Source organism: Chenopodium album, chromosome 9 (assembly GCF_948465745.1).
Source record: "Chenopodium album chromosome 9, dcCheAlbu1.1, whole genome shotgun sequence".
Lineage (NCBI taxonomy): Eukaryota > Viridiplantae > Streptophyta > Magnoliopsida > Caryophyllales > Amaranthaceae > Chenopodium > Chenopodium album.
In genome coordinates, this window is record NC_137842.1 from 5,554,517 (window position 1) to 5,578,666 (window position 24,150).

The 24,150-nt window shown below is 34.9% G+C and overlaps 3 protein-coding genes across 8 annotated transcripts; 2 read left to right on the forward strand and 1 right to left on the reverse strand.

Moving 5' to 3' along the window:
• The first annotated feature begins 2,589 nt into the window (after nucleotides 1-2,589).
• Nucleotides 2,590-5,284, forward strand: LOC145559463 (serpin-ZX-like). Its single transcript, XM_081620890.1, has 3 exons — nucleotides 2,590-2,876; nucleotides 3,014-3,217; nucleotides 4,407-5,284. Exons 1-3 carry the CDS (start codon nucleotides 2,676-2,678, stop codon nucleotides 5,124-5,126), a joined length of 1,125 nt encoding a protein of 374 aa, XP_081477016.1. The 5' UTR covers nucleotides 2,590-2,675; the 3' UTR covers nucleotides 5,127-5,284.
• A 2,105-nt stretch (nucleotides 5,285-7,389) lies between these two features.
• On the forward strand, nucleotides 7,390-9,220 carry LOC145558314 (serpin-ZX-like). The gene is made up of 2 exons (XM_081619521.1): nucleotides 7,390-8,127; nucleotides 8,279-9,220. Exons 1-2 carry the CDS (start codon nucleotides 7,735-7,737, stop codon nucleotides 9,062-9,064), a joined length of 1,179 nt encoding a protein of 392 aa, XP_081475647.1. The 5' UTR covers nucleotides 7,390-7,734; the 3' UTR covers nucleotides 9,065-9,220.
• A 1,079-nt stretch (nucleotides 9,221-10,299) lies between these two features.
• On the reverse strand, nucleotides 10,300-16,373 carry LOC145558313 (phytochrome C-like). 6 transcript variants are annotated; one of them, XR_014092442.1, is made up of 6 exons: nucleotides 16,197-16,373; nucleotides 13,314-15,452; nucleotides 11,953-12,766; nucleotides 11,462-11,758; nucleotides 11,000-11,333; nucleotides 10,300-10,912 (listed from the first exon to the last, which is right to left on the reverse strand). XR_014092442.1 is itself a non-coding variant. In XM_081619516.1 (5 exons), the coding sequence occupies exons 2-5, from the start codon at nucleotides 15,400-15,402 to the stop codon at nucleotides 11,120-11,122; spliced, it is 3,414 nt and encodes a 1,137-aa protein (XP_081475642.1). In that variant the 5' UTR covers nucleotides 15,403-15,452; nucleotides 16,197-16,373; the 3' UTR covers nucleotides 10,300-11,119. The 6 variants fall into 6 exon arrangements, 4 of the variants coding, with proteins under 4 accessions (XP_081475642.1, XP_081475646.1, XP_081475645.1 ...); XR_014092443.1 differs by having other exon boundaries at nucleotides 10,300-10,918; XM_081619516.1 differs by having other exon boundaries at nucleotides 10,300-11,333.
• Nucleotides 16,374-24,150: the final 7,777 nt, after the last annotated feature.

Consider the following 24,150-nt stretch of genomic DNA (forward strand, 5'->3'; position numbering starts at 1 on the left):
TATATTGATTTTGTAAGAAATCGAAATACTTGTATATATTATAAAAATATACACTATATATCTATCTATTAACCTATACTAAAAACAAATCTAAAATGACACTTGTCATTATCTTGTGAAAAATTTTCCCGCCTTTTTTTACTTTTTTTTTTCTTTTTTGCAAAATCTTTAAGTAAATCTTATGTAATTTATTTCCAGTTTAATCATACTAAATATATACCCAAAAGAAATAATTCTAAATACCTTTTATATACTTTATATTTTGTAATATTATTGTCAAAAATATTTAACAACCGTGCATTGCACGAGATTTTAACCTACTATATATATATGAGAAAAATACGTATGCATTCGAATTTGCTATTAATGGATTAATAATCATATTTGTAAAATAAAAATTATATTATTACCGCTCATAAAGTTGTAAGTGACACAAAGTAGCATTAATTGCACCTGATTCCATGTTATTAAATGATATTTTATTTTAAGACGAGTCAAGATTTTGATGCCATTAATTGTACTCATTTTTTAATGGCGTGTTGGTCTTAATTTAATTTAATAATATTCGCCACGTCTTTACAAAAAAAATATATATATATATAAAATAAAATAAAATAAAATAAATTTCAATATAACAATCACGTCACATAAGGTTGTCAACTTTTAATTTTTAGTTGATTTAAGTATTTCTTAAACGGATCTTATTATTATTGAACTTAAAAATTTGTAAATTCATTGAATGTCAAATTTCTTTAGCACGTTCATTATTCTCAATTTTGCGGCACCTAATCATCACCCTTAGGGCCTGATTTCAGTTTTATGCATTTTAATTTTTCAGTTCAGTTCAGTTCAGCTCAGCTCCAATCAGTTCAGTTCAGTTTAGTTTAGTTTAGTTCAGTTCTGTTCAGCTCCAATCAGTTCAGTTCAGTTCAGTTCAGTTCAGTTCAGTTCAGCTCAGTTTAGTAAATATGAACAGGCCCTTAGTCATCTCGGATCTCTGTGTTTATTCTCAATTTTGCGATACCATGACAATCTATCTATAACTATTACTAAAGTTAAAACCGCTGACATCATCTTTGTACACATGTCATTTTCTAATTAAAAAATTTTCGTCCAAAATTAATTATGACATCATTTTTTTTTCAATCATTTTATTTCAATTTTTTTTATCTTTGCATCAAATAAATTCAAATATTAGAAAGATTATTTTTTAAAAAATAAATAAAAGTATGAGTATAAATTACTAAAAATGCATTAACGAAGTATTTCTTCCTAAAAATACTCATTCATATGATTGGTTGTAAAATTATTAATTAATTAATAATATAATATTACTAAAATTAAAATATCTTTTAAATTCTCAAATCGTGCATCGCACGAGTACTAATCTAGTAATTAAATATTAGTATGACACTTTGGATTTATCTGAATATAATTATTTATGAATAAAAAAGTTATATTTTTTAATAGGATAAAAAAAAAGTTAAGTTAGAGTTTAAAATTATTGATCTACGGTTTTATTTTCGATTAAATACCTATATTTTATCCATTAAAAAAAATACCTATATTTTATAAGTACAACATAAATTATAAGTTTAGCTAATATAGTGACACTTGACATTTTAACTTTTTACCTAATATCACGCCACGTTAACAACAATTAAATAATTTAATTATCATATAAATTTATTTTTATATCATATTTTTTTTTTTTAGATCAAAGGAAGTAATTCAATTAAAAATGTACAACATTCATTTATAACATTCATTGAAATAAAATACTTTACAATCTAAAATGAATTAATTACTTTATGTAAAATTGTCAATTGGGTTGGGTTACAGGTTGAGTTACTTTAGGTCACGGGTCAAGAAATGTTCACACAAAATCAATGTTTCAGATTCAGATCAACCCAACGTGCTTATAATAGTTTTTTTTTTAACTTTATTTTTGCTAATTTTTAGAAATTTCTACTATTTCAAGATTACTTTGCTATTTTTTGTTAACAATTTTTTTAAATCAAATGTTTTCACCAATATTATTATTAGTCATTACATATATGTTATGTATATAATTTAAATCGTCACAAAATAACATCAATTTCTAACTAGTTTTGTATCAATAATATATTGTAAAACTTGAAACATTGATGAACAATTTATCTTAAAATTTAATAATCAACCCGGACATCGCATGGAAGCATCAAACTATTAATAAATATAAAGGCACTTAATATATTTCCTAAATCAATAAAATATATTCATATATTCTCTAAATATTCCATGCAATCGAATATATTCACTCAATATTCTAGCTTTTTCAATACGAAACCAATTCTATCCCAACATAATTTCACGTGAATTTCACTTGATTTGTGTTTCATTATGTTGAATAGTGAATTTCATGCTTTTTAGACCCAAAACACTATTCAAAAGCCAAAATGGAAGAAATACAACACTATATCCGATAATCATTATGTGCAATTTTGAAATTTTTATATCCCACGAATAATATTTTTAAGTTGTACGTGATAATTAACCACGTAGCATATATAAAGAGTCTTCCACTCTTCCATTTTTTTTTTCAATAACTAGTAAGGATAAAACAGAATATAGAAAGAGTCTGATCTTCCACTATTCATTCATACTCTCTTCCATCTTGTTTGTTTGTAGAGTCCATGTCAAAGGGATCGATGTACCTTCAGCAATCAATCTCCGACCTAACGGACGTCTCACTGACTCTCACCGGAAGCGTGTTGTCGTCCAATGAGGCGAAGAACAAAAACATGGTCATGTCACCTATCTCACTCCATGTCGTACTGAGTTTGATCGCTGCCGGTTCATCCGGCTCGACTTGTGATCAGCTTCTATCGTTTCTTGTTAGGGCCTATTATTATGTGTAGTGTATAGTTATCAGGCCTATCTCATGAGCCCTAATCTATTTGCTAGGTTGTATATATACGCTTGCTATACTCTAATGAAAACTACGGAAAATTATTTCGTGACATTTCTCAAGTCCAATTCCACCGATCATCTCAACAAGCTTTGTTCGGAGCTCGTTTCACTCGTCTTCGCCGACGGCAGCGCCATTGGTGGGCCGAAGCTGAGCAATGCCAATGGAGTTTGGGTGGATCAAAGACTTCCTCTTAAGCATACCTTTAAACAAGTTGCTGATCATCTCTACAAAGCTGATTCTAATCAAGTTGATTTTTTCAACAAAGTATGTCTTCTTTCCTTTTTATTTTTTATTTTTATTTATTTTTATTTTTAATTGTTTTCAATGTTTACTGTACATATCAATTGCTATAGTTATGTACGGATTTTGATGAGATTAAGCAATACCCAATTTTTTTAATCAAAAAATTTTAGTGCAATAACTTTAGTGCACATCATCAAATAGTTAAAAAGTGATTTTCTAGACAATTAAGAATAACTACAGTACAAGTATTAACTTTCCCGTTGTAAGAGCAAGTTTAGCCCCAAGTCTTAACTCTTGGATGTGACATTGTTTTTTGTGGTCTCATTAAAAATGATGTCATCAAATTCTTGTTAAGACTCACTAAGACTTGCACAAATTTATCACTTTAGCCCTAAGACTTAAATATTTGACATATTATACGTAAAAAATAAATAAATAAATAAAAAATAAATAAAAAAATAAATAAATAAAAGTGAAGTGGGTGAAGATACTTGCTTGAGATTTTTGAAGAAAAATGGGAAAAGTCTTAAGTATAAATCTTAAGACTCAAAATGATGATGTCATCAAGTCTTAAGACTTGGAGCTAAACTTGCTCTAATTAATGGAGGAAGTATTTTGACGCTATTGATTGTTACTTGTATTAATTTTTTACTTAGTTAATACTCCCTCCGTTTTTAAATACTTGTTCCATTTTCCTTTTTCGACCATTTTTAAATACTTGTTCAATTTCCTTATTTGGATAGCTTTTAAAATATTTAATTAAAATCTCTCACCTAGTGAATCCACCATTAATCATATTTTATTAATTATGTTCTCTTGTCTCCAATTTTCTCCACTACTTTTACTTTAACAATTTTTTAATCTTTCACCTACCCCACTATCTCCATATTTTATTATTTTCTCTAATGTCTCCTAAAACTCCGTGCATGGAGAAATAGAGCAAGTATTTAAAAATAAAGAGTAAATGTTAAAAGATAATAGCCATATAATTAATGCAAAACTGATAACCATGATAGATGACATACGTAGTAAAAAAATAATAGAGGAAGTACATGAGAAAAAACCATTTCATTGCTAGATCTTGTTATGATCATCACAATGTAACATTGTACAACTCAAACATAGTTGTATGATTTAGTTTCACTTGAGGCTAACTACTTTTTGAAAGTGGCCTAATGCGCTCACAAGTTGATCTATTCTATCTCTGTAGGCAACTGAAGTGGCCGCTGATGTAAATTCTTGGGCTGAGAAGCAAACTAATGGTCTTATTAAAGAGTTGGTGTCTCCTGATTCTTTTGATAACGAAACAAACGCAAAAGAAGATGACTTTTTCCTTATTAATGGTAGCTCAGTTAAGGTGCCTTTTATGACCACAAAAAAGAAGCAATACATCAGAGCTTTCCCCAGTTTCAAAGTCCTTGGCTTACCTTATAAACAAGGAGAAGACAAGCGCCAATTTTCCATGTATTTCTTCCTTCCAGATGAAAAAGATGGGCTTCCAGCTTTGGTACATAAAGTAAGCTCTCAACCTAGTTTTCTAAATGAACACCTTCCATTCAGAAAGGTTAAAGTGATTAGTTTTAGGCTTCCCAGGTACAAGATTTCATTTGGATTCGAAGCTTCTAAGATTCTCAAGGGCTTAGGATTAGAACTGCTCTTTAGGGAGGGTGGCTTCACCGAATTGACAGACGACTCACCTAAAGCTCAAAAACTATATGTTTCAAGCATTAAACAGAAATCTTTTATTGAAATCAATGAGGAAGGTACTGAAGCTGCTGCTGCTACTTTTGCTAAAATAAAACAACAGTGCTTAAGAACTTATGAAACATTATACTTCGTGGCTGATCATCCATTCATGTTTCTTATAAGAGAAAACATGATTGGAGCTGTGCTTTTCACTAGACAAGTTGTGAACCCTCTTGAAAATTGAAAAGTTCGAGTTTGAGTGTGAATTAATTTTAGATTGATAAACCTATCTATACCATAAGCATGTAAATAGCAATAACATTTCATGCTTTGGTTTGATTAGTGTCACTTTGGCAAGTATTAATATAATGAAGTACCTATTTATGTCAATCCCAGATAATTACATATATAACTATCTTTGACATTTGTGCGTGCATAACCATTACACATACTTAACTGACTCTATATTGTATAAATGTTTGTAATTTGCTATTATTAATGCTTAGCTTCTTCACCAATAATATATTGTACTAAAAAATAAATTAAAAAAAAAAAAAACTATTAATTTTCTAAGTGCTAGCCATATTTTAAGGCTTCTAAGAATTTTATCCAATCCAGTTATGTTATTGTATATTGTATATAAGCTAAAAGAGTCGAAAAGAAAGTAAGAAACAATAATAACTTTGTAAAGTAGTAGTTTAAATTTTTTTTTAAAAAATATGTGGCATTTATTTATTAGGAAGGTGTTGGGTGGTAGGACTTGCTTCACCAATGGTATTGTGATACAAGTTCAAATAAAAATTTAAATTTCAGCTTGATACATAGAAGTAGTAGATGGACATAATTTCAAGATCTATCCAACCATATAAAATTTGGATAAATATTATGAGGCACGAAAATAATATCTGAACATATTCCATCTCGTACAAAATAAGGATTCTCAAAAGAAGTAATTTTATTCAATTTCAAACTCTTTGAAACATAATTATCAATCCTAACTCCATTAGGATTTAAGAGAACCTTCTATAGTATTCTAGAAGACTATAATCACTCATAATAGCTTTAGAATTGATAATTAATAATAGGCCCTCCTCTAGATCATTAGACCGTATGTAAGAACCAAACCGGGCCCAATTTAGTATTTTGGCCATAACTTCCTCATTGTACTCATTATTCATCGAAATTGGGTTTATAATATATCGTTGGAAATGTCTATTCAAGCCCCATCCAACTATACCATTATTGGACCCGTGTCATGGACCAAACTAAACTATAATACACGTTTTTCATAAATAGGGTAAGAAAAGAAATATTTTCAAAAAACAGAAAGAAGAGATATTTTAATAAAAATATCCTCATCACTAGACTTTTCACACTTTTGCTTTGTTCGATAATCAATGACATGAAAGATATTTATCGTTGGGTTTGGTTTTGAAGAGACACATTTGGGTGTCTACAGTCGCCAAATAATTCTTCACCGCTATCGACCTGCTAAGATTTATATTGTTTTAGTGCGACTTGGAAATGAAGGAAAGGATATAGATCGAGAAAGATTAAGTTAGGCGAAAATGATGAGGAATGATAGAGGAAAAATCTAGGGAAAGAGAAATGAATACTTGCCTACTTGGTGACTAATAAAGTTTAAAAAAATCAAGGCAAGAGGTGCGTCAAGTCTAACTAAAGGTTGTTATCTTTTTCTTTCAAATTTTCTAACCTAAGTATTGGGCCCTACTACATATTAGACATCCGTTGGTGACTAATAAAGCTAAAAAAAATCAAGACGGATCTCTTACTTTTTTTACTTTTTTTTAATCTCTATAGTGGTGAGGCCTATTACACGTTACAGGCCCGTAATCTATGATATTAGGTCTCTTATATAAAACAAACATGTTGGTTGATATGACGGGTCTTTTATTTGGGGGTCCCTTATTCAAATTTTGTAGTAGTGTTTGAACTTAACCCGGCACCGATTACACCCAACTTAAACTTAGTCCGAAACCGATTTGACCTGACCTGAACTCAAACCGAACCAATTTTGACCCGACCTGAACTTAACCCGAATCAAAATTGACTCGAGTATTACCCGATTCAATCCAATGTGTCTTTATCCGAACTGATATTAACCCAACCTGATTTTAATTTAACCTAATTTTGATTTGACGTGATTTTAAAATGTACCTATATATGAATATTAAATTTGGTCAACCCAACCAAACCCGAAAAGTATCTAAATTAGAATTGATCAAATATCGAATCAACATTAGTGATAAACCCAAAACTTAACATAACTGAAATCAATCGAACTGGAACCAACAACCCGATCTAAAGTCATCCAACCAGAAATTAACCTGGTCAAACCCATACTGAACCTAACCTGAATTTATCCGAACCGAGTATGAACCTACCTTAAGTTAGACCGGATCCAAAACCAATATCGACTTGACAGACCTTGACTCGAATTTGACCCGATTAAAAAAAGACCCAATCCGACCCAAGGTAGGTTAACAGGGTAATTTTGAACTAAGTATATCTGGTCCACAGACCCGTCTCGTCATGGATCAACCCAAACTCCACCCGGTTATCCAAATTGACAAATGTAGGTGTGTTGATTTGTTGAGCTCTTTCATTAAAGCAAAATCATAAAGTTAATCAGACCAAATCTCATCTCATCCATATTATTAAAAGTAAGCCTACACTCAAAAAAAAAAAAAAAAAAAAAAAAAAAAAAAAAAAAAAAAAGGAGAGAAAACCCCTTAATTAAGCTGTATTAGGTTCTAATAAAGAAAAGTAAAAATAAAATAAAACCGTACTACTACTATGTAAATTTATCCATAACTAAAGTGTTCTTAGTGATGGACCATCAACAATCACTCACCAACCTAGCAGACGTCTCACTGACTCTCACCGGTCGTCTGTCTTCAACGGAGGCGAATAAGAACAAGAACTTGGTTATCTCACCACTCTCACTTCATGTCATACTTAGTGTGATCGCTGCCGGATCATCTGGCTCAACTCGTGACCAACTTCTTACGTATCTTAAGGCTAATTCCTCTGATGAACTCAACAAACTTTGTGCAGAGCTTGTATCACTCGTCTTTGCTGATGGCAGCGCCGTTGGTGGGCCTAAGTTGAGCTATGCTAATGGTGTTTGGGTTGATCAAACACTTCCTCTTAACCCCACTTTCAAACATCTACTTGATCATGTTTACAAAGCTACTTCTAATCAAGTTGATTTTTGCAACAAAGTATGTCTACTTCTACCACTTCACCAAAGTTCTGTTTTATTTATTTTTGTTTGTTTTAAAGTTTGAGTTTAATGTTCATCAAATTTCTATATAATTTGTTATTGCAACCTAATCGAGTAATCGTATGATGTCTATACATACATGTATGCAGGACAACGAAGTGGCCATAGATGTGAATTCATGGGCTAAGGACAAGACTAATGGCCTTATAAGCGATTTGTTAGCTCCTAACTCCATTGATTGCAACACAAAGCTCATCTTTGCAAACGCAATTTACTTCAAGGGGGCATGGAAGGAGAAGTTTGATGCATCGCGAACAAAGGAAGATGACTTTTATCTATTGAATGGCAACTCGATTAAGGTTCCGTTTATGACCACCAAGTATGATCAGTTCATCAAAGCTTTCATTGGTTTTAAAGTTCTTCGTCTTCCTTATGAACAAGGAGAAGAAGATAAGCGCCAATTTTCTATGTATCTCTTCCTTCCAGATGAGAAAGATGGGCTTCCCGCCTTGATGCAGAAACTAAACTTGGAACCTGGTTTTCTACATAAGCTTCTTCCACTATTAGCTCAAAAAGTTCAAGCAGTTGAATTTAAGATTCCTAAGTTCAAGTTTTCATTTGGATTTGAGGCTTCAAATGTTTTAAAGGGATTGGGAGTTGAGTTGACCTTTAAGGAGGGTGGCCTTACTGAAATGACAGACTCATCATCGGCCATGGCTCAGAAACTTTATGTTTCAGACATTTTCCAGAAATCCTTTATTGAGATCGACGAGGAAGGGACTGAATCTGCTGCTGCTTCTAGAGCTCTATTTAAGTGTTGCAGAATGCCCATGTTAAATTTCGTAGCTAACTATCCATTTATGTTCCTTATAAGAGATGACATAACCGGAGCTGTGTTATTCACTGGACAAGTTATGAATCCTCTTGTGTGTTAAAAAGTTCGAGTTAGAATCAATCATAGACAATTGTAAATGTATCTAGTATCAATGTTGTGAGCGTGTTAGTTAATTATTATGCTTTTCGTTTGAAGTTTATTTAGTGCCACACTTAGGCAAGTCATCCATCTATTTATGTAATGTATATCAGAGATATTGGTGTAGTCTGATAATAAATAAAGTCGAGTTTGGTTCGCAACATCTTAACAAATTAAATACAGTAAGAATTGTATCCATGAATCTCTTTATTTGGCTTTGCAAGCCTGAATTACTAAAGGGACATTCTCTTGTAGCATCACCATTACTTTAATAAGGAGTACGAAGCAATATATATGGCCCTGAGATAAACTACAAAAGGCATTCAAAGTGATTTTCTCATCACTTTCATAACACAAAAGTAAAGCCACTTACTCACAGTATCCAAAAGCCAAAACAAACAGTAATTCTGACAATTTATAATGCAATTCACACTTCGTTTCAACCTGAGAAAAAGAAATGCAGAATGCCTGTGTTAAACTTCGTAGCTAACTATCCATTCGTGTTCCTTAAAACAAATGACATAATCGGAGCTGTGCTATTCACAGGACAAGCTACTTCCTAGCTAACAATTCTATTAACTTATTCAGAAATTTAATCATATTTTACAAAGTTACTCGGGGCATTGCCCATGCATGGATGCACCAGATTTTTTCAGACATCAAAAACCAGTACATGAAGACTACTGTTGTCAAACAAAGAAAGTAATTATTTGGAATCAGGATGAGGTATACATGACAAACTTCACTTGTTACGATCTTGCAAGTCATAACTCCAGAGGGTCAATACCTATACACTGATATGATATAATATCTTTGATGACTTTGTAAGATGTATCTATTACAGTACGAAACATACCCAGGAAGCTCATAATCTGGCTTTGCAAGTCAGAATGTAGGGGACCTGCTTTTCGCATCTGTGCAACCTTTAATGAAATATATGGCCCTGAGAAAAACTACAGAAAGCAGTATACATACTGATTCTTTTATCACAAACATAAAGCAAAAGAAAAGCTACTTTCTCACAATATCCATAAAGCAGGGCATTTACAGTACATTAGACGTGAATCTTTATCATGCGAATTCACACTTTCTATTTTCAATGGTTTTATATACTCGATTTCACAGATAAAAATGCAAAAAAGAAAAAAAGAAGCATAAAGGAATAGCAGTAGACTTACATATGACAATCGATGAAAATGCCAGAAAAACTGTGTAAAACAGAAAATCCATTGATTCCATTCCACTCCTCTTTAATGTTGCACTGTTGCAGTTGATTTGGAGAGATGGAATTACTTTGGCCATTGATTCTATAAAGAAGACTTTCCGGAAAACAATTGAGAGATGGACATAGTTAGAAAGTTTTAAGCATAGTCATACAAACCCATGTCAAGCAGTGGATTAATGTCAATTAGATGTTTGTTGCATATACAGACTGACTCTTCTATGAACCTTGAGGTATTCTGCCCTCTATTCATCAGATTTTCCCATATTCTAGCTACAGCTACTGTTATCGAACTACAATCTGAAGACTATCTCCTAGAAGAGAGTACCCTGGAGCCCTCTTTTGCACAAACCAACCTACCTGATTTAGCTACTTCACAAATTACAACAGAACAGAAGTGACAGATCAGCATATATACATATCTGTTTTATTTTACTCAGCTTCATCCTGTAGAGAAACATCGAAAATAATCTGCACATAGCAGCTCATAGGGTACATATCACCTCCTTACCGAATTCAGTTGGAAGTCATTATTCTGACGAATATCCACCATTTTCAAAGTCCTAAAATATCCCCTTCAGCTACAGCCTACAGCTTCCAATAAAACCACAAGTTCAGAATGTAACTGAGGGCTTGAACCACAAAATGGAACACTGAAAGGTGTGAAAGCCCCACCTGCAAACAATGTCTGAAAACTGGTGCTAGGCTACAGAGATCAGTTCTTGAACTGCCTTCTTGGAATAAGATTTCTTCCAAGTTTTGACAGCATCTTTGCTTAAGAAGTTAAAAGTAATTTCACTTGTGGCCAATATCTTGGATGAGCGGAAATTCCAGGTGAATGATGAAAGATGAGTGACCTTCCCCCCTAAGATATTGCAGAGTACCATTCATGGTTCTGACAAGCTTGTGGCTAATGTACAAGCTCAGTCCTTCTCTTGACATGCCTGTGTTTCGGTGGAACATCTCTTGGATCAGATCTTCTGGGACCCCTGGGGATGGATGTATAATCCTGCAAGGAAAAAGACTCGTCAGTATTCATAATTTTATCAGTAATGGATGACAGTAGCATTTGTAGTGTGTTTTCTTCTTATTTTAGGTTTAATTGATCATAACATCAAACTTCCATCAGGTAATTACCTAAATTCAACACGAAGAAGTTGCATCTTTTTTCCTAGAGATTCCCTTCTAGGATTTACCATGAACATAACAGAGGATCCACTGCATGCAGGGGTAAAACGAATAGCAACCGCCAAAAAATCTGAAAGGACTTGCTGTAGCCTCAAACTGTCTCCATCCAGATACATAGAAGATAGACCAGAAGGTGAATTACGCATGAGCTGCACCTGGCTTTCCTGGCTAAAGGGCATTACCTGACTCATGACAGCCTCAAGAGCATCCCCAAGATTGAATTTAGCAGTTATGGTTTCTATGTAACTGCAAGCAACAATCAAAACTCAATTTGTAGTATAAGATATTGATAGAAAATTCAAAAAAGAATAAACAATTTTAAGTTGACAGAGAAGTGATAATTTTAGCTCAGACAACCACCTTGAATTTTCAAATGAAGGAAGCAGAAAAAGGAAGATAATGAAAAGGAAAGACTCCAAATTCTAAAGTTATTATCTTACCCTTCCTCAATGCTTGGGATATCAGTGTCCTCAGCGATCTTCATTAACTGATCTTCACACAATGCCCTTGTCACCATCAACTGCTTTTGCCCTCCATTCAACTCAGATGATTCCACCAAATTGCGTGTAAATAGCATCCCTTGTATTGGATTTCTGATTTGCTCTCGGAAATATGCTAACTTAATTAGGGTATTCTCAGCAGCCTTTTTTGAAATCCTTTGCAAATGCACGGTATATTGAAGTTCTGGACTTGGTAAATGGAGAAAACACAAAACTCCAGTGACCTTTCCTTCAGCATCAGTTCGTGGACTTGCAGAGAGCAATGCATCAACACATTTACCATGCCGATCCAAGAACATAAAACACACTTTATCTGCATCCGCACCTCCAATTATTTTATTTAGTAGTATTCTGAGCTTGGTTAAGGTGTCATGATCTTTGACCTGGCAACCGTTACTTTCAGTAGTGAACACCTCCCCAAGAAGCATCCGACCAATGGCTTCCTCTTTCCCAAAACCAGATAGTTTTTCCATTGCATCATTCCACTCCAAGCATAGACCTTGCTCATCCATCATAAATATTGGAGGAATAAGATGATTAGGGTTCCTCACAATTCCAGTATAATCACCCTGCAGTTGAGTATATTTTTCCATAATAACTTTCTGTAAAGTAACATCTTGCCCGATAAAGCAAATTCCTGTAACATTTTCATCCACATCCCGACTACAACATGCATTTACTGAAACCACAGGGTTATCCTTTTCTAGGGAACCAAAGGTTCTTAATCTTACTTCAACATCTTTCTCTTCTATGCCTGCCAATTCAAATTTTCATGGAGATCAGCATAGAAAAATATTAGTAAGTATATAGAGTAAAGTTAATTTATAAATACGAACACAAATGATCTCCCTCTTACTCAAAGCACATGTGTATACTATGATCACTTGTCAGGATTTTCACATACCTTTCATTTTTTCCTGAAAAAAAAAGAAATTTTTTTTGGGTGTTGGGGGGGGGGGGGGGGGGGAGAGCAGGAAATTCCTATCACGTGATGTTGGGTGTAAATTCCATTTTACTTTTATCAAATCAACATCAATATAAAAATCAACAACCGTGAGGTAATTTGCAGCTACATTAAACATTTAAAACTTCCAGATATAAAAAATACACTATCATGTTCAGCCTAGAGAAAATAAATAAAGTATGAAAATTTTAATTGTTATGCATATGAGTAGCCAAAACATCAGTGTGATGAATAATTGAAAAATGATACCATCCATCTTTTATAAAAAAGATGCTTACTGTTAGTGTGGTATAATAGCTGGAAGAAGGGAACACAAATCAGAGTATAGACTGACTACCTTGTACAGCCAAGGAGAGGACATTTTTAATTGTTCCAACTGTTTCGTCAGCAACAACATCAACTAAAGGTAAGCCAACTGCTTTCTCTATAAGCAAACCAGTTAATTCTGCCATTCTGACATTCCATCCATTAATGACACCAGACGCGTCCACAGAGAAAATTGGAACAGCAGCTGTTTCAATGAGACGAATCATTTCACCAGTCACAGTTTGGAGTTGATTCACTAGTGAATTATCAACTCCAGGCACATTCACAATCATTTTTGAATTGTTTGTAGTGGTTTTTGAATCATCTGTAATTGTAGCACTATCCTTCAATAATCTTCGTAATATGAGCTGTAATGAATGGATAGCATCCATTTCCATGTCTTCCCAAGGTAGACTTCTCCACTTGACTACCTCTAAGAAGGCATTAAATGATGATCTTGGATGCATCTTTCTTCCATCATCGGTGTCCACAGGGTCATGTTTTGCACCACCCCATTTTATTTCTTTCGCTGTATGGGACCTAAACCAAAACAGGATATCTTTTGAAGTTATCCTAACTGCAACCATCCCACAGACTGCATCCCCAAGTTGTGAAGCATTAGGGTAACCAGCTTCCTTTAGGCTATCAGTACTGAATCCTTTAGTGGGGCCATGGTGATCAACAAGCCACTGAGCTATATCTCTAAGCTGTTCCTCAGTTGGAGTGATACCAAGGGCCCATACTTTGCTCTTAACGATGAGTGCAGCTCCATCGCACTTAATCAGGTCCATTACAGTAGGTGATTGGGTAACAATGGCTACAGGGGAGTCTCTCATGAGCATATCACAAAGCACAGTTTGAATTTTCAATATGTGGTTTTCCCTCATTTCAGCAGCCAAACCAACTTCCTTGTTTATTTGTATGCCAAAGACCTGAACTAAACGCTCACATGCAGATCTTCGAGGAAATGAAACAAATCTGGATCTTGTGTGATGACACACAACCAAGCCCCATAGCTTTCTTCCTCTCTGTCCATCATTAACCTCATCATCATCTTCATTAATTGTCACAGCCATTACAAGGGATGCAATGGTACCCATATTTGCCATATATTGTGCATGACAACCATGGGGCGCTCTTAAAGTTGATCCACCAAGACTCAGTGGTTGAGTCAATTTTTCATCTTGAATCACCTTCACGGGAGAAGCAAGACAATCACATATCATCCTCACCTTGTTTCTCAAAAACAAAAATCTCGAAGCTTGAGGTATATCTGTTGCTGGATAATGCAAACCAAGATAAGGTTCCAATTCAGGCCTACAATACTCAGCAATCACTTCCCCATGCTCATCGTCATGAAATTTATACACCATTACCCTATCATAACCCGTTAATTCCTTCACTTCGTCAACTAAAACATCACAGAAAAGTTGAATATTTTGGCCGGGCAATGATCGCAATCTTGACATCCCGTTAGATGCAAGCTTATAAGACTCTAAAGCTCCTGCAGTTACATCTGTATCATCAGCAATTACTGGCTCCAAGTCTATGACCAACCCCACATCAATTCTATGCAGAATGGCATAAAAAGGCTTATGCGAGTTTTTACAATGAACAAGCAAGGGATTGAGAAGATTAACCTCAGAAACACGTACAGCTTTTTGCAGTGAAGAAGCACTTGATTCTTTAAAAAGAGTTCTTACATCGGTTCCAAGATTTAGAACCTCACGTTGTTGGAAGCTAGGGGCAGCAGTTGGATTTAACTCCAACAGCTCAGGGGCATTTTTACTGTACGCAAGGATACGGAAGTCCTGCTCATCAATGGCAATCAGACACCCGAAAGACTGGACAAGACTCCCTCTTTGGATCTTTTGAAGGTAGGATGACACTGTTGAAGGAGAGATATTGCTAGTAGAATTTGACAAATTGACATCAACTGAAGATGAATAATCAAAGTGGCGCTTCGACTCATCAAAATCCAAAGCAAGCTTGGCATCAATGGGGGTTTGAGCCATTACCCGGGCATCATGCCTCGAATGAGCCGAACTACCCCTAGAACTTGTCCTCTGAGTTGACCTTGAAGACATCTTACTTGTCCTCTGAGTTGACCTCGAAGACATCTTTCACTGCAACTCTTCTTTCTTCTACAAGCTTATTTAATTAACTCAACCTACACAATCAGAGTATAGTTACTTAATTAGTTCCTTACTGCCCAAAATCAACAAAAAAACAATAATGGAATTCAAGAAAAGAACCCCAATTATTCTTCCAAATGACGGAAAAAAATTCAAATGTGAGGAAAACCCATTTAAGTTAGCCTTCAAATAACAAATGAACAAACAAAAAAAACTAATCTGAACAAAACCCATTTCATTTACTCCTTCAATTATTAAATGTAAAGAAAATGTAAGTTCTATAAAACCCATCTCAATAAATAATCCATCAATTCTTTCAAAAAAAAAAAATAATCCATCAGTATTCAAAAGAATAAAAAAAATTCAAATTTGAGTTAAACCCATTTCAAATTAGCATTCAATTACCAAATGAAAAACAAAGATTACAATTTGAATTAATTTCAATTACTCCTTCAAAAATCAACTGAACCATTCCATTTCAATTAATAATCCTACAATTATCAAAAGAACAAATCAAATTTGAGTAAAACCCAATTCAATTTAGCCTTAAGACACACACAAACTATCCAAATTTTTCACCCAATTCTCATTTCTACATTCTAATTACTTATTTCAGTGCAGCAAATTCAGTAAAATTGCTCAAGCAAAATCATGAAGTATAAGCAAATACACAGCATAACAATCACCATAACAAAAGGGACTATAAAATTAGGCATAAAATTGCAAATTCAATTCAAATCAAAATTCAAATTCATAAAGCTGAAAGAAAATGAACATACCATGTAATTATACAGAAGAGCTTGAAATTGAGAAAAAACTGGATAGAAGAGAATCATTTAAAAAGCAAGGATTTGATGTTAAGAAGAACACAAAACCCAAATAAAAAAAGTGGAGTGAGAATCATGAATTTTTGTTAAAGGTTAGTAATAGAAGTATAAAAAAAAATTGGGTCCACCAAAGAAGTTGAGAGATGCCTCGAAGCAGATCTCTTACGAGGGAAAGAAAGAAAGAAAGCTGACTGATTGTTTGTTTGGTTCATCTTCAATTTTTGGCCCCACATTTGTGGTTATTGGTCAGCCAACACTCCGGTAAAAAAGACTCAAATTTGAAGAATCATATTCAACTGATTTTAATGTTTCTTTGTTATTCTCATTCTCTTATCATTCCTCAAATGAATTTTCTGATTTCTCCCATGAAAACTTTGGATAACTATGATGATTATTTTTGGATCATAGACAAAGACTCGAGTTTTAGTCATAAAAATGATAGGGAAATTATCAATGGTACCTTTGTGGTTTTGGCTTTTATCAATGGTACACTTCATTAAACTTTCATTATCTGTGGTACCCTTATACTTTACTCTTAATTACTACAGTAATCTCAACGTTAAATAAACGTTAAGTATGTTTAATTAGGAGGGTAAATGGGCTGGGGAACGTGAAAAGACTTCAATGCCCCTTTTATTTCTCCCTCCAAAAATCCCAACATATTTTCCTCCTTTTATTTCTTTCCAATTTCCTATATAACCCTCACCCCTCTCTTCCCTGTTTCCATTAATTTCTGATTTTTTTTTTCTTTTTTTCTCTACTCTGCAGTTTTGTCAAGGGTTTCAAGGGTTTTATAGTAATGACTTCTTCTAGAAGGGCTTCATCTTCAAGCAATTTGAATGGGGGAGTTACATGGTTTAGAGCCATGAATTGCTATTGTGAACCACCAAGAGTTGCGAATATTAGGTTTTCAAACTCAATTGCGAATCCTAGAAGGCCATATTATAAGTGTAGGGTATGTGAATTCTTTATGTGGGTAAGTGAAGACCAAATTTCAAGGGACATAGGAGGGAGGCAAGGATCCATGGCAGAAGTAGGCCAAGTTCATGCATTAAGGGCAGAATTTACAGAGTTTATGCACAAGACTGATGAATTTGCTGATTTCGTGTACATGGTTGTGAAATTAGCTGTAGTGATGTATTTGGTGTTGTTGATTGTGGCTTTAAAATAGTAGCCTTTTTAAGATATTGGTTTGAAAATGATCTACTGAAATTCTAGTTGACATTAATGGAAGTTGGTTATTTTCGTGTTATATTGCATTTTATGTCTTTAGTTTACTGTTTTGAGAGAGCACAAAAATAAGCAAATAATTACTAACATATTCACATAAATATGCAAACAAGTCATGCTGTATTGCTTCCCAAAAAAACAGCTAGTTCTGCTAAGTACTTTACATAAATGTATCTTGCATTAATAAGCAAATAAGTACTAGCATTCACAGCTAAGTACTTTCCCAAAAAAAAAAAAAAAAAAAAAAACAAGTTCTTGCATCAATAAAAACTGGTAAAACATGTTCAAAAACTGATTCATTACATCAAAGTCAGTCCTAATAGCCTAATGCTGCAGCATCCAAACAGATGTCAGGGTGACTGGGACAAGTCCTGTGGTTGGCTAGCCAACTGTGAAGAAGAGATCTCTGTTGCAGCAGACATAGCTCTAGCCTCCTTAGCTGCATTTGACTGATCTCTTGATCTTGTGTTCCTAACAACCATTGCCTTCACTGACTCCAACTCCTTTCCAGTCAAACCACCCTTGCAAGTTGCTTTGTTGTGGCCTAAATTCCCACAGTTGCTGCATCTGACTGTTCTAGACCTCTTCCCTGGTTGGTCTTCACCCTCTTCTCTTTTTCTGTTTCTACTTGGCCTTCCTACACCTCTCTTCATTTTTGGTGGGTGGATGTGCTGAGGGTGGGTAGCATCAACAGGTGGCCATTGACTTGAATCAGGAATTGGGTGAATCACAAAATTGTACACTTGCTTGTAGGTTCTAGCAGAGTACCATGAGCTCACATAATTGTGGGGATCAACTTTGGCATGTAGCATTGCCCTCACTGCATGTCTGCATGGTATACCAGACAGCTGCCAAGCCCCACATGAGCATATTTTTTGGTTTAGGCTTAGAGGGAACTGAGACCTCCCCTCATGTATCTCATATTCACCTGGACTTGACTGGAAGGCTCTGCAGGTAGAGGTTGCTTTGCTAATGTCCCTGACCAACTTTGCAATTTTGGGGCATAAGTCATTATCCTCCCAGCCTTGTGCTCTTTCATGCCTTGAAGAAATCCTCACCATACACACTCTTCTAATCCCTGCCAATCAACCATATAAGATGCATAAGTAAATCTAACCATAAGAGTTGTGTCTTAACTGAAAAAAAAAAAAAAAAAAAAAAAAGTATATCTTCAAGAAGTGTCAAAACAGGTCTGCACCTGTCAACTCCCAAAGTGGAGTTAAAACTCTCCACAAAGTTAGAGGTGTTTGAGTCATTGCATACATTAGGATCAAATTTGTGCTTGCTCCATTTTGATTGATCACCTAAGTTTGCAAACCACACCATAACATCCTCTCCTCCTTCCTTCTGCAATCTCTCCATTGCTTTCCTGAAAGTGAACTTGTTGGTTGCATTGCATGCCCTCCAGAATAGTGTGTACATCAAAGGGCTTGGGAATTCTTTCTTGTAGTTCCTGCTCAAGTGTCTGCAGCAGTATCTCCTCTTGGCATCAGGCCATACATCTTTTAGGGCTAGATCAACCCCCTGTTAATGCAAGTAATGTTAGTGCAAGTACTATATTATAAGTATAATGTTAGTGCAAGTAATAATGCAAGTAATATAATGCTAATAGTGTTAGTGTAAGTAAAATGTTTACCTTTTGTCTGTCAGATATAATTGTCCAATGTTGCCTGTTAGATTGCTTCACTATGTTGTACAGATGCCAGAAGAAGTAAGACCAACTTTCCTTGTCTTCAACACTCACAATGGCAAATGCTATTGGGTAAATTTCATTGTTGCCATCTAACCCAACTGCAGACAAGAGGATTCCACCATAATTTCCCTTTAGATGAGCCCCATCAACTCCAATTAAGGGTCTGCAACCAGCCAGAAAACCCTTCCATTGCCCAGCAAAACTGATAAACACACTTGTAAACAAATTCACTCTAGGAATGCTCTCACTAAGATGTCGTGCTACAAATGCCTTTGACTCAGGATTAGTCTGGCAAATCATGTCAGCATACCTTGGCATCAATGAGTAGGACTCATCATGTCCACCAAACAGCTCTTGAATCACATACCTTTTCAGCCTATATAAGGAAGCTTGTTTCATGTATATCCCATACCTCTGAAACAACAATTCATTCAATGCTTTTCCTGGAATATCAGGGGCAGCCCTAATATCTTCCATTACTTTTGGGGCATCCCATTTCACTGTACATATAGGATTATATGTTTCCAAGCCCCTACAATTGTGTACATCTGGCCATATTTTCTTGATAGCCCAAGTTTTTCCATCAATTAACCTACTGGCATGCAGCCTCCACTCACAACATTCAGCATAGCATGTCACTGTGTATCTGGTGTTATCTGCAGCTACAATATTCAGAGCATAACCTTCCTGGACTGCATAATCCTTCAAAGTCTCCCTTAAGTGTGCCTTGTCTATGAACAGCATCCAAGGTCTAAGAACAATCTTCCCAAACCCCACATCCTCATACATTTCACCATTACCATAAAGTTGTTGGAAGTAATTATCATCATCATCATCATCTATGAATCCAGACCAGAACCCCTGCTCCCAATTGTCTTCAATGTGGGGAAGTTGTCCTATGTCTTCCCTCTCATCTGCTGGCACATCACCATCTGGGATCACCTCACCATCTGAATCATCAAGCTCATCCCCAAAACCTCCACCATCAGCATCCTCACTTGACTCACTTGAATCACTAGAATCACTAGGATCATCCCCCCCATCACCATCACCATCAAAAATGACTTGTCTTCTAGCAGTTGGTTGACTACCTTCCCCACTCTCATTTGGCTTATGCAACTCTCTATCCTTACCCTTAACCCATAGCCCTTTCCTAACAGCTGTACTCTTAGGCATTTTTCTACCAAAAAGTGTGGGATTAGTGGTTGGATTTGGACCTCTTGTGTTTGGACTATTTGAGAGTACAGTGGTGGGTTGCTTGGTATTAGTTTGAATAGGGGAAAAACTAGGGCTTCTCCTAACAGGTAGTGTCTTAAAGACAGTGTGTGGGGAAATGGGAGATGGGGGTAACTTCTCACCACCAAAAACTAATAGCTTACTCTTTCCCTTACCATTGCCCTTGCCCTTTGCCTTGCCCTTTTTCCCACTTCCCTTTGCTTTACCACCAGAAGAACCACCTACATCTTCTCCCTCAGCCTTATCTTGACACTTACCCTTACCCTTTTCCTTGTCCATGTACTTTTCAAACTCCTTTCTCCCCCTTCTGTACTCTTTTTCAGTCTGCTTAGCACTATTTTGTTCATACAGGTCTTCAATATCCATAAAAGTAGCATCTGGGTCATAGTTTATAATCCTAGGGTCAGAGTCTTCTACTGAAGGGTTAACAGAAGAGACAGGGCTTGTTGGTTGAGGTTATGATTGGTATTTAAGCACCAATCTCCTCCTAGGTTTTAGCTTGCTGCTCCCAGAAGGAGTAGCTTCAAAAGGGTTGGCTTCTTGTTCAATTTCAATAGGAGGTTTAACAATGAATTCATTTTCAGCTTGTTCAAGAATTAGTTCATTTTCAGGTTGAGGTTCAAGAATTGGTTCATTTTCAGCTTGAGGTTCAAGAATTGGTTCATTAACAAGTGGTGGGTCATCAATTGGTGGAGGTGCATGTCCAATTGCTTGCATAGCTCTTTCAGCAACTATTTTGTTCCTCCTAAATTCAGACACTAGATCATTCAGGTAGGTTGAATTCATAGTAGTACCAACTAAAATCTCATACACATTAGCTTGTGGAAATGTCCTGAAAAACCTATGTATGCCACCATCATCATTTATTGGCCAGTGCTTACCTCTATAAGCATAAGCAAATATAGGGTTAAGTAAAACTACTTCCTTTTTTTGTAACCTATCCTCAAACTCTATGACTAAATCCATTAAGTTACATTGATCAGGGTCCACTTCAATATCAATTTTATGCACCTTATACTTAAATCGAAACACAACCCTATCATGCTCAGTCATTCTGCAAAATCAGTACACAATCACTTTGTTCAGAAACTCATCATCAATTACACACTAAACACCAATTTACATATCTTTAAAGATTAGAATTTAAGCAAACACTGAGCAACATCACAAGCTACACTGTACATGTACCCACAATCCATGAAAATGTCTGACTTATGCATATTAATATATGAAAAGAATAAAACTTTAGCAACCTAGTAGTTATACTATGTAAATTGAGCATAATTCAGAGCTAAATCCTACACCACTTCGAAATTCTCCACCAAAGCAAACACATTTCTCAAACATACATACATTTCCTTAAACTTGACAATTTAAACCAAAATTTCCAAAATTCAAGTAAGAAATAAGAACTAACCTTTAGAATTGCAGAAAAACGCTTAATCTTCAACGATCGTCCTTCACTCTTGCATCAGTTAGGGTTGCTCAGAAGAAGAAGAACAGGGGAGAGTGTGACAGAAGTTGAACGATCAAAAAATTTGGAACTATTAAATGGTGTTGGTTGGGCCTGGGGGGTATTAATGAGGGGGGGTATTTTTGTCAACTCAAGTTAGTGTCAAATAGCCCATTAACCGTGTTAACTAAACATACTAAACGTTTGTTTAACGTCGAGATTACTGTAGCAATTTAGGTAAAGTTGTAAGGGTACCACTGATAATGAAAGTTTAATGAAGGGTACCATTGATAAAAGCCAAAACCTGAAGGGTATCATTGATAATTTCCCAAAATGATAAACCATTTGTTGAATTTGTAGACACTATAGTTTGGTTTTAAAATGTTTTTGTGTAAAATGATTTTCCCATTTTCCTTTATTTGGTTTGTGAAGGCGTGAAAAACAGTTTTCCTATGCAAAAATTGCATTTTTTTTTTTTGGGCAAACATTTTCCTTTATAATACAAGGGAAGCCATATTTTACTTCATCCTCTATACCTCTTTATTACTTCCCTCACATACCCACTCATATTTTTGATATTTCTTGAACTTTCCTGGTATGAAAAAAAAAACCATAATTTGCAATTGTGCTTTTCGTTTAAGATATGTTTTCCATGAAAACTAAATTTTCATTGAAAATGTTTTACATCAAACCAAATGAGGCCTAAGTGATTAGATAGTTACCCTTCAATTTATTTGTACGCATAGCCAATCTTTATCGGAGTACAAAGCTACTCATAGGTATGACTAAAATTGATTTGTAAGGTTTCACCTTAAACTTAAAAGAAAATCACTAGAGTATAATCCTAATCTAATCGAATTGGCCAAATTTGATTTGAATAATCCTACAACAGTTAACACCACATGACCACACACTAGAGTTTACTTGTTTGATTGTAGATGCCAATCAATTTTTGTAGGCAATAGCTTCATTTTACCGCATAACATCAACTTTTATACTACCTCCGTTAATTGTTATCTGCAACTTTGGAATATTTTTTATCTCTTAAATAATACCCCAAAGGCCTAAAATTGCAGATAACAATTAACGGAGGTAGTAGTATTTGTAGTGTTTTTTTTTTTCATGACTAAGAGCACTCTCATTCATGGGCAAAAAAATGCCCATGAGGAGAATTTAATGGTAAAAATGCTAAAAATGTTATCCCACTCATGAGCAAAAAAAAATATGCCCATGAGGAGATTATCAAATGCCCATAGGAATGGCAAAAATAAATTGCTACAGTACCTATAGGCCCATGAGTGTTTGTGAGAGAAAATATAGGAGAGATGGTGGTGTGGTTTTTTTTTTTTGTTTAGCCCATGAGTGTGGGAAGAGTTCTTAAATAAAATGCCCATAAGAAAAAATGAAAAAGAGGAGTGAGAAAGTGAGTAGAGAGAGAGTGGCATTTTTATTTTTTACCCATGAGTGAGAGTGGTCTAAGGAGGGATGGAGGACAAATATTAAGTGTAACCCTTGTGCACATGTGACATGTCTCCTACAAAGTAAATTGTAATATTTTTTTAATTTTTTTTTTAATTTTTTTTTTTTTTTTGAAACAAAGTAAATTGTAATTTCATAACTATAAAGTATATTTCTACAATTTATTACTCTATTTTCTTGTGGCTATCTAACATTATAGATTCCCGTCAAAAAAAAAAAAAAAATCTAACATTATAGATTTCCAATCTTTATTGTAGATCATTAAAAGACTAATTTTGACCTTATATATAGATACTTTTTAAAAAAAAATCTTTCAACATTACAATAGTATTATTTTCTCAACTAAGTGGCAATTTGTCAAACAAAAATTTCATTCATGACTACAACAGATTGATAGACCCATCGTCAAAAAACTCTATAAATCACTGTGATATGAAATAGAGTATGAAAAATGTACGATTTGCAACAACGGTTTAACTCTACTGGAAGAATTTTTTACTTGATTCAATTGCCATGTGTTTAGGGTAAAAATTACCCCTAATACGTGGTCCAACCCCATGATGACACGTGGCCCAATAAATGGGCGACACGTGTCACCACAAGAAGATGACACGTAGAAGGAGCAAGAGAGCACCTGAAAATCGGATCATGTCATAAAGGCCTCCTTACATCAGGAGGCCCAAACTCCTAGGAAAGCCGCAAAACGGCGCCCCCTTAGGACACGTGTCCTAATCTGATTGCGCAGCCAATTAGAGCCCAATTTCCTAGGTCACTTACCCTAAGGGGCACAAATTCCAACCCCTATAAATACCCCA

Coding starts and splice junctions, on each gene's coding strand:
- LOC145559463 (XM_081620890.1), top strand. CDS start 2,676: ATGTCAAAGGGATCGATGTACCTTCAGCAATCAATCTCCGACCTAACG. Junction 2,877..3,013: donor ATCAGCTTCTATCGTTTCTT/GTTAGGGCCTAT, acceptor ACATTTCTCAAG/TCCAATTCCACCGATCATCT. Junction 3,218..4,406: donor AAGTTGATTTTTTCAACAAA/GTATGTCTTCTT, acceptor CTATCTCTGTAG/GCAACTGAAGTGGCCGCTGA.
- LOC145558314 (XM_081619521.1), top strand. CDS start 7,735: ATGGACCATCAACAATCACTCACCAACCTAGCAGACGTCTCACTGACT. Junction 8,128..8,278: donor AAGTTGATTTTTGCAACAAA/GTATGTCTACTT, acceptor ACATGTATGCAG/GACAACGAAGTGGCCATAGA.
- LOC145558313 (XM_081619516.1), bottom strand. CDS start 15,402: ATGTCTTCGAGGTCAACTCAGAGGACAAGTAAGATGTCTTCAAGGTCA. Junction 11,759..11,952: donor ATCCCAAGCATTGAGGAAGG/GTAAGATAATAA, acceptor TGTTGCTTGCAG/TTACATAGAAACCATAACTG. Junction 11,334..11,461: donor CTTCTTCGTGTTGAATTTAG/GTAATTACCTGA, acceptor TTTTCCTTGCAG/GATTATACATCCATCCCCAG.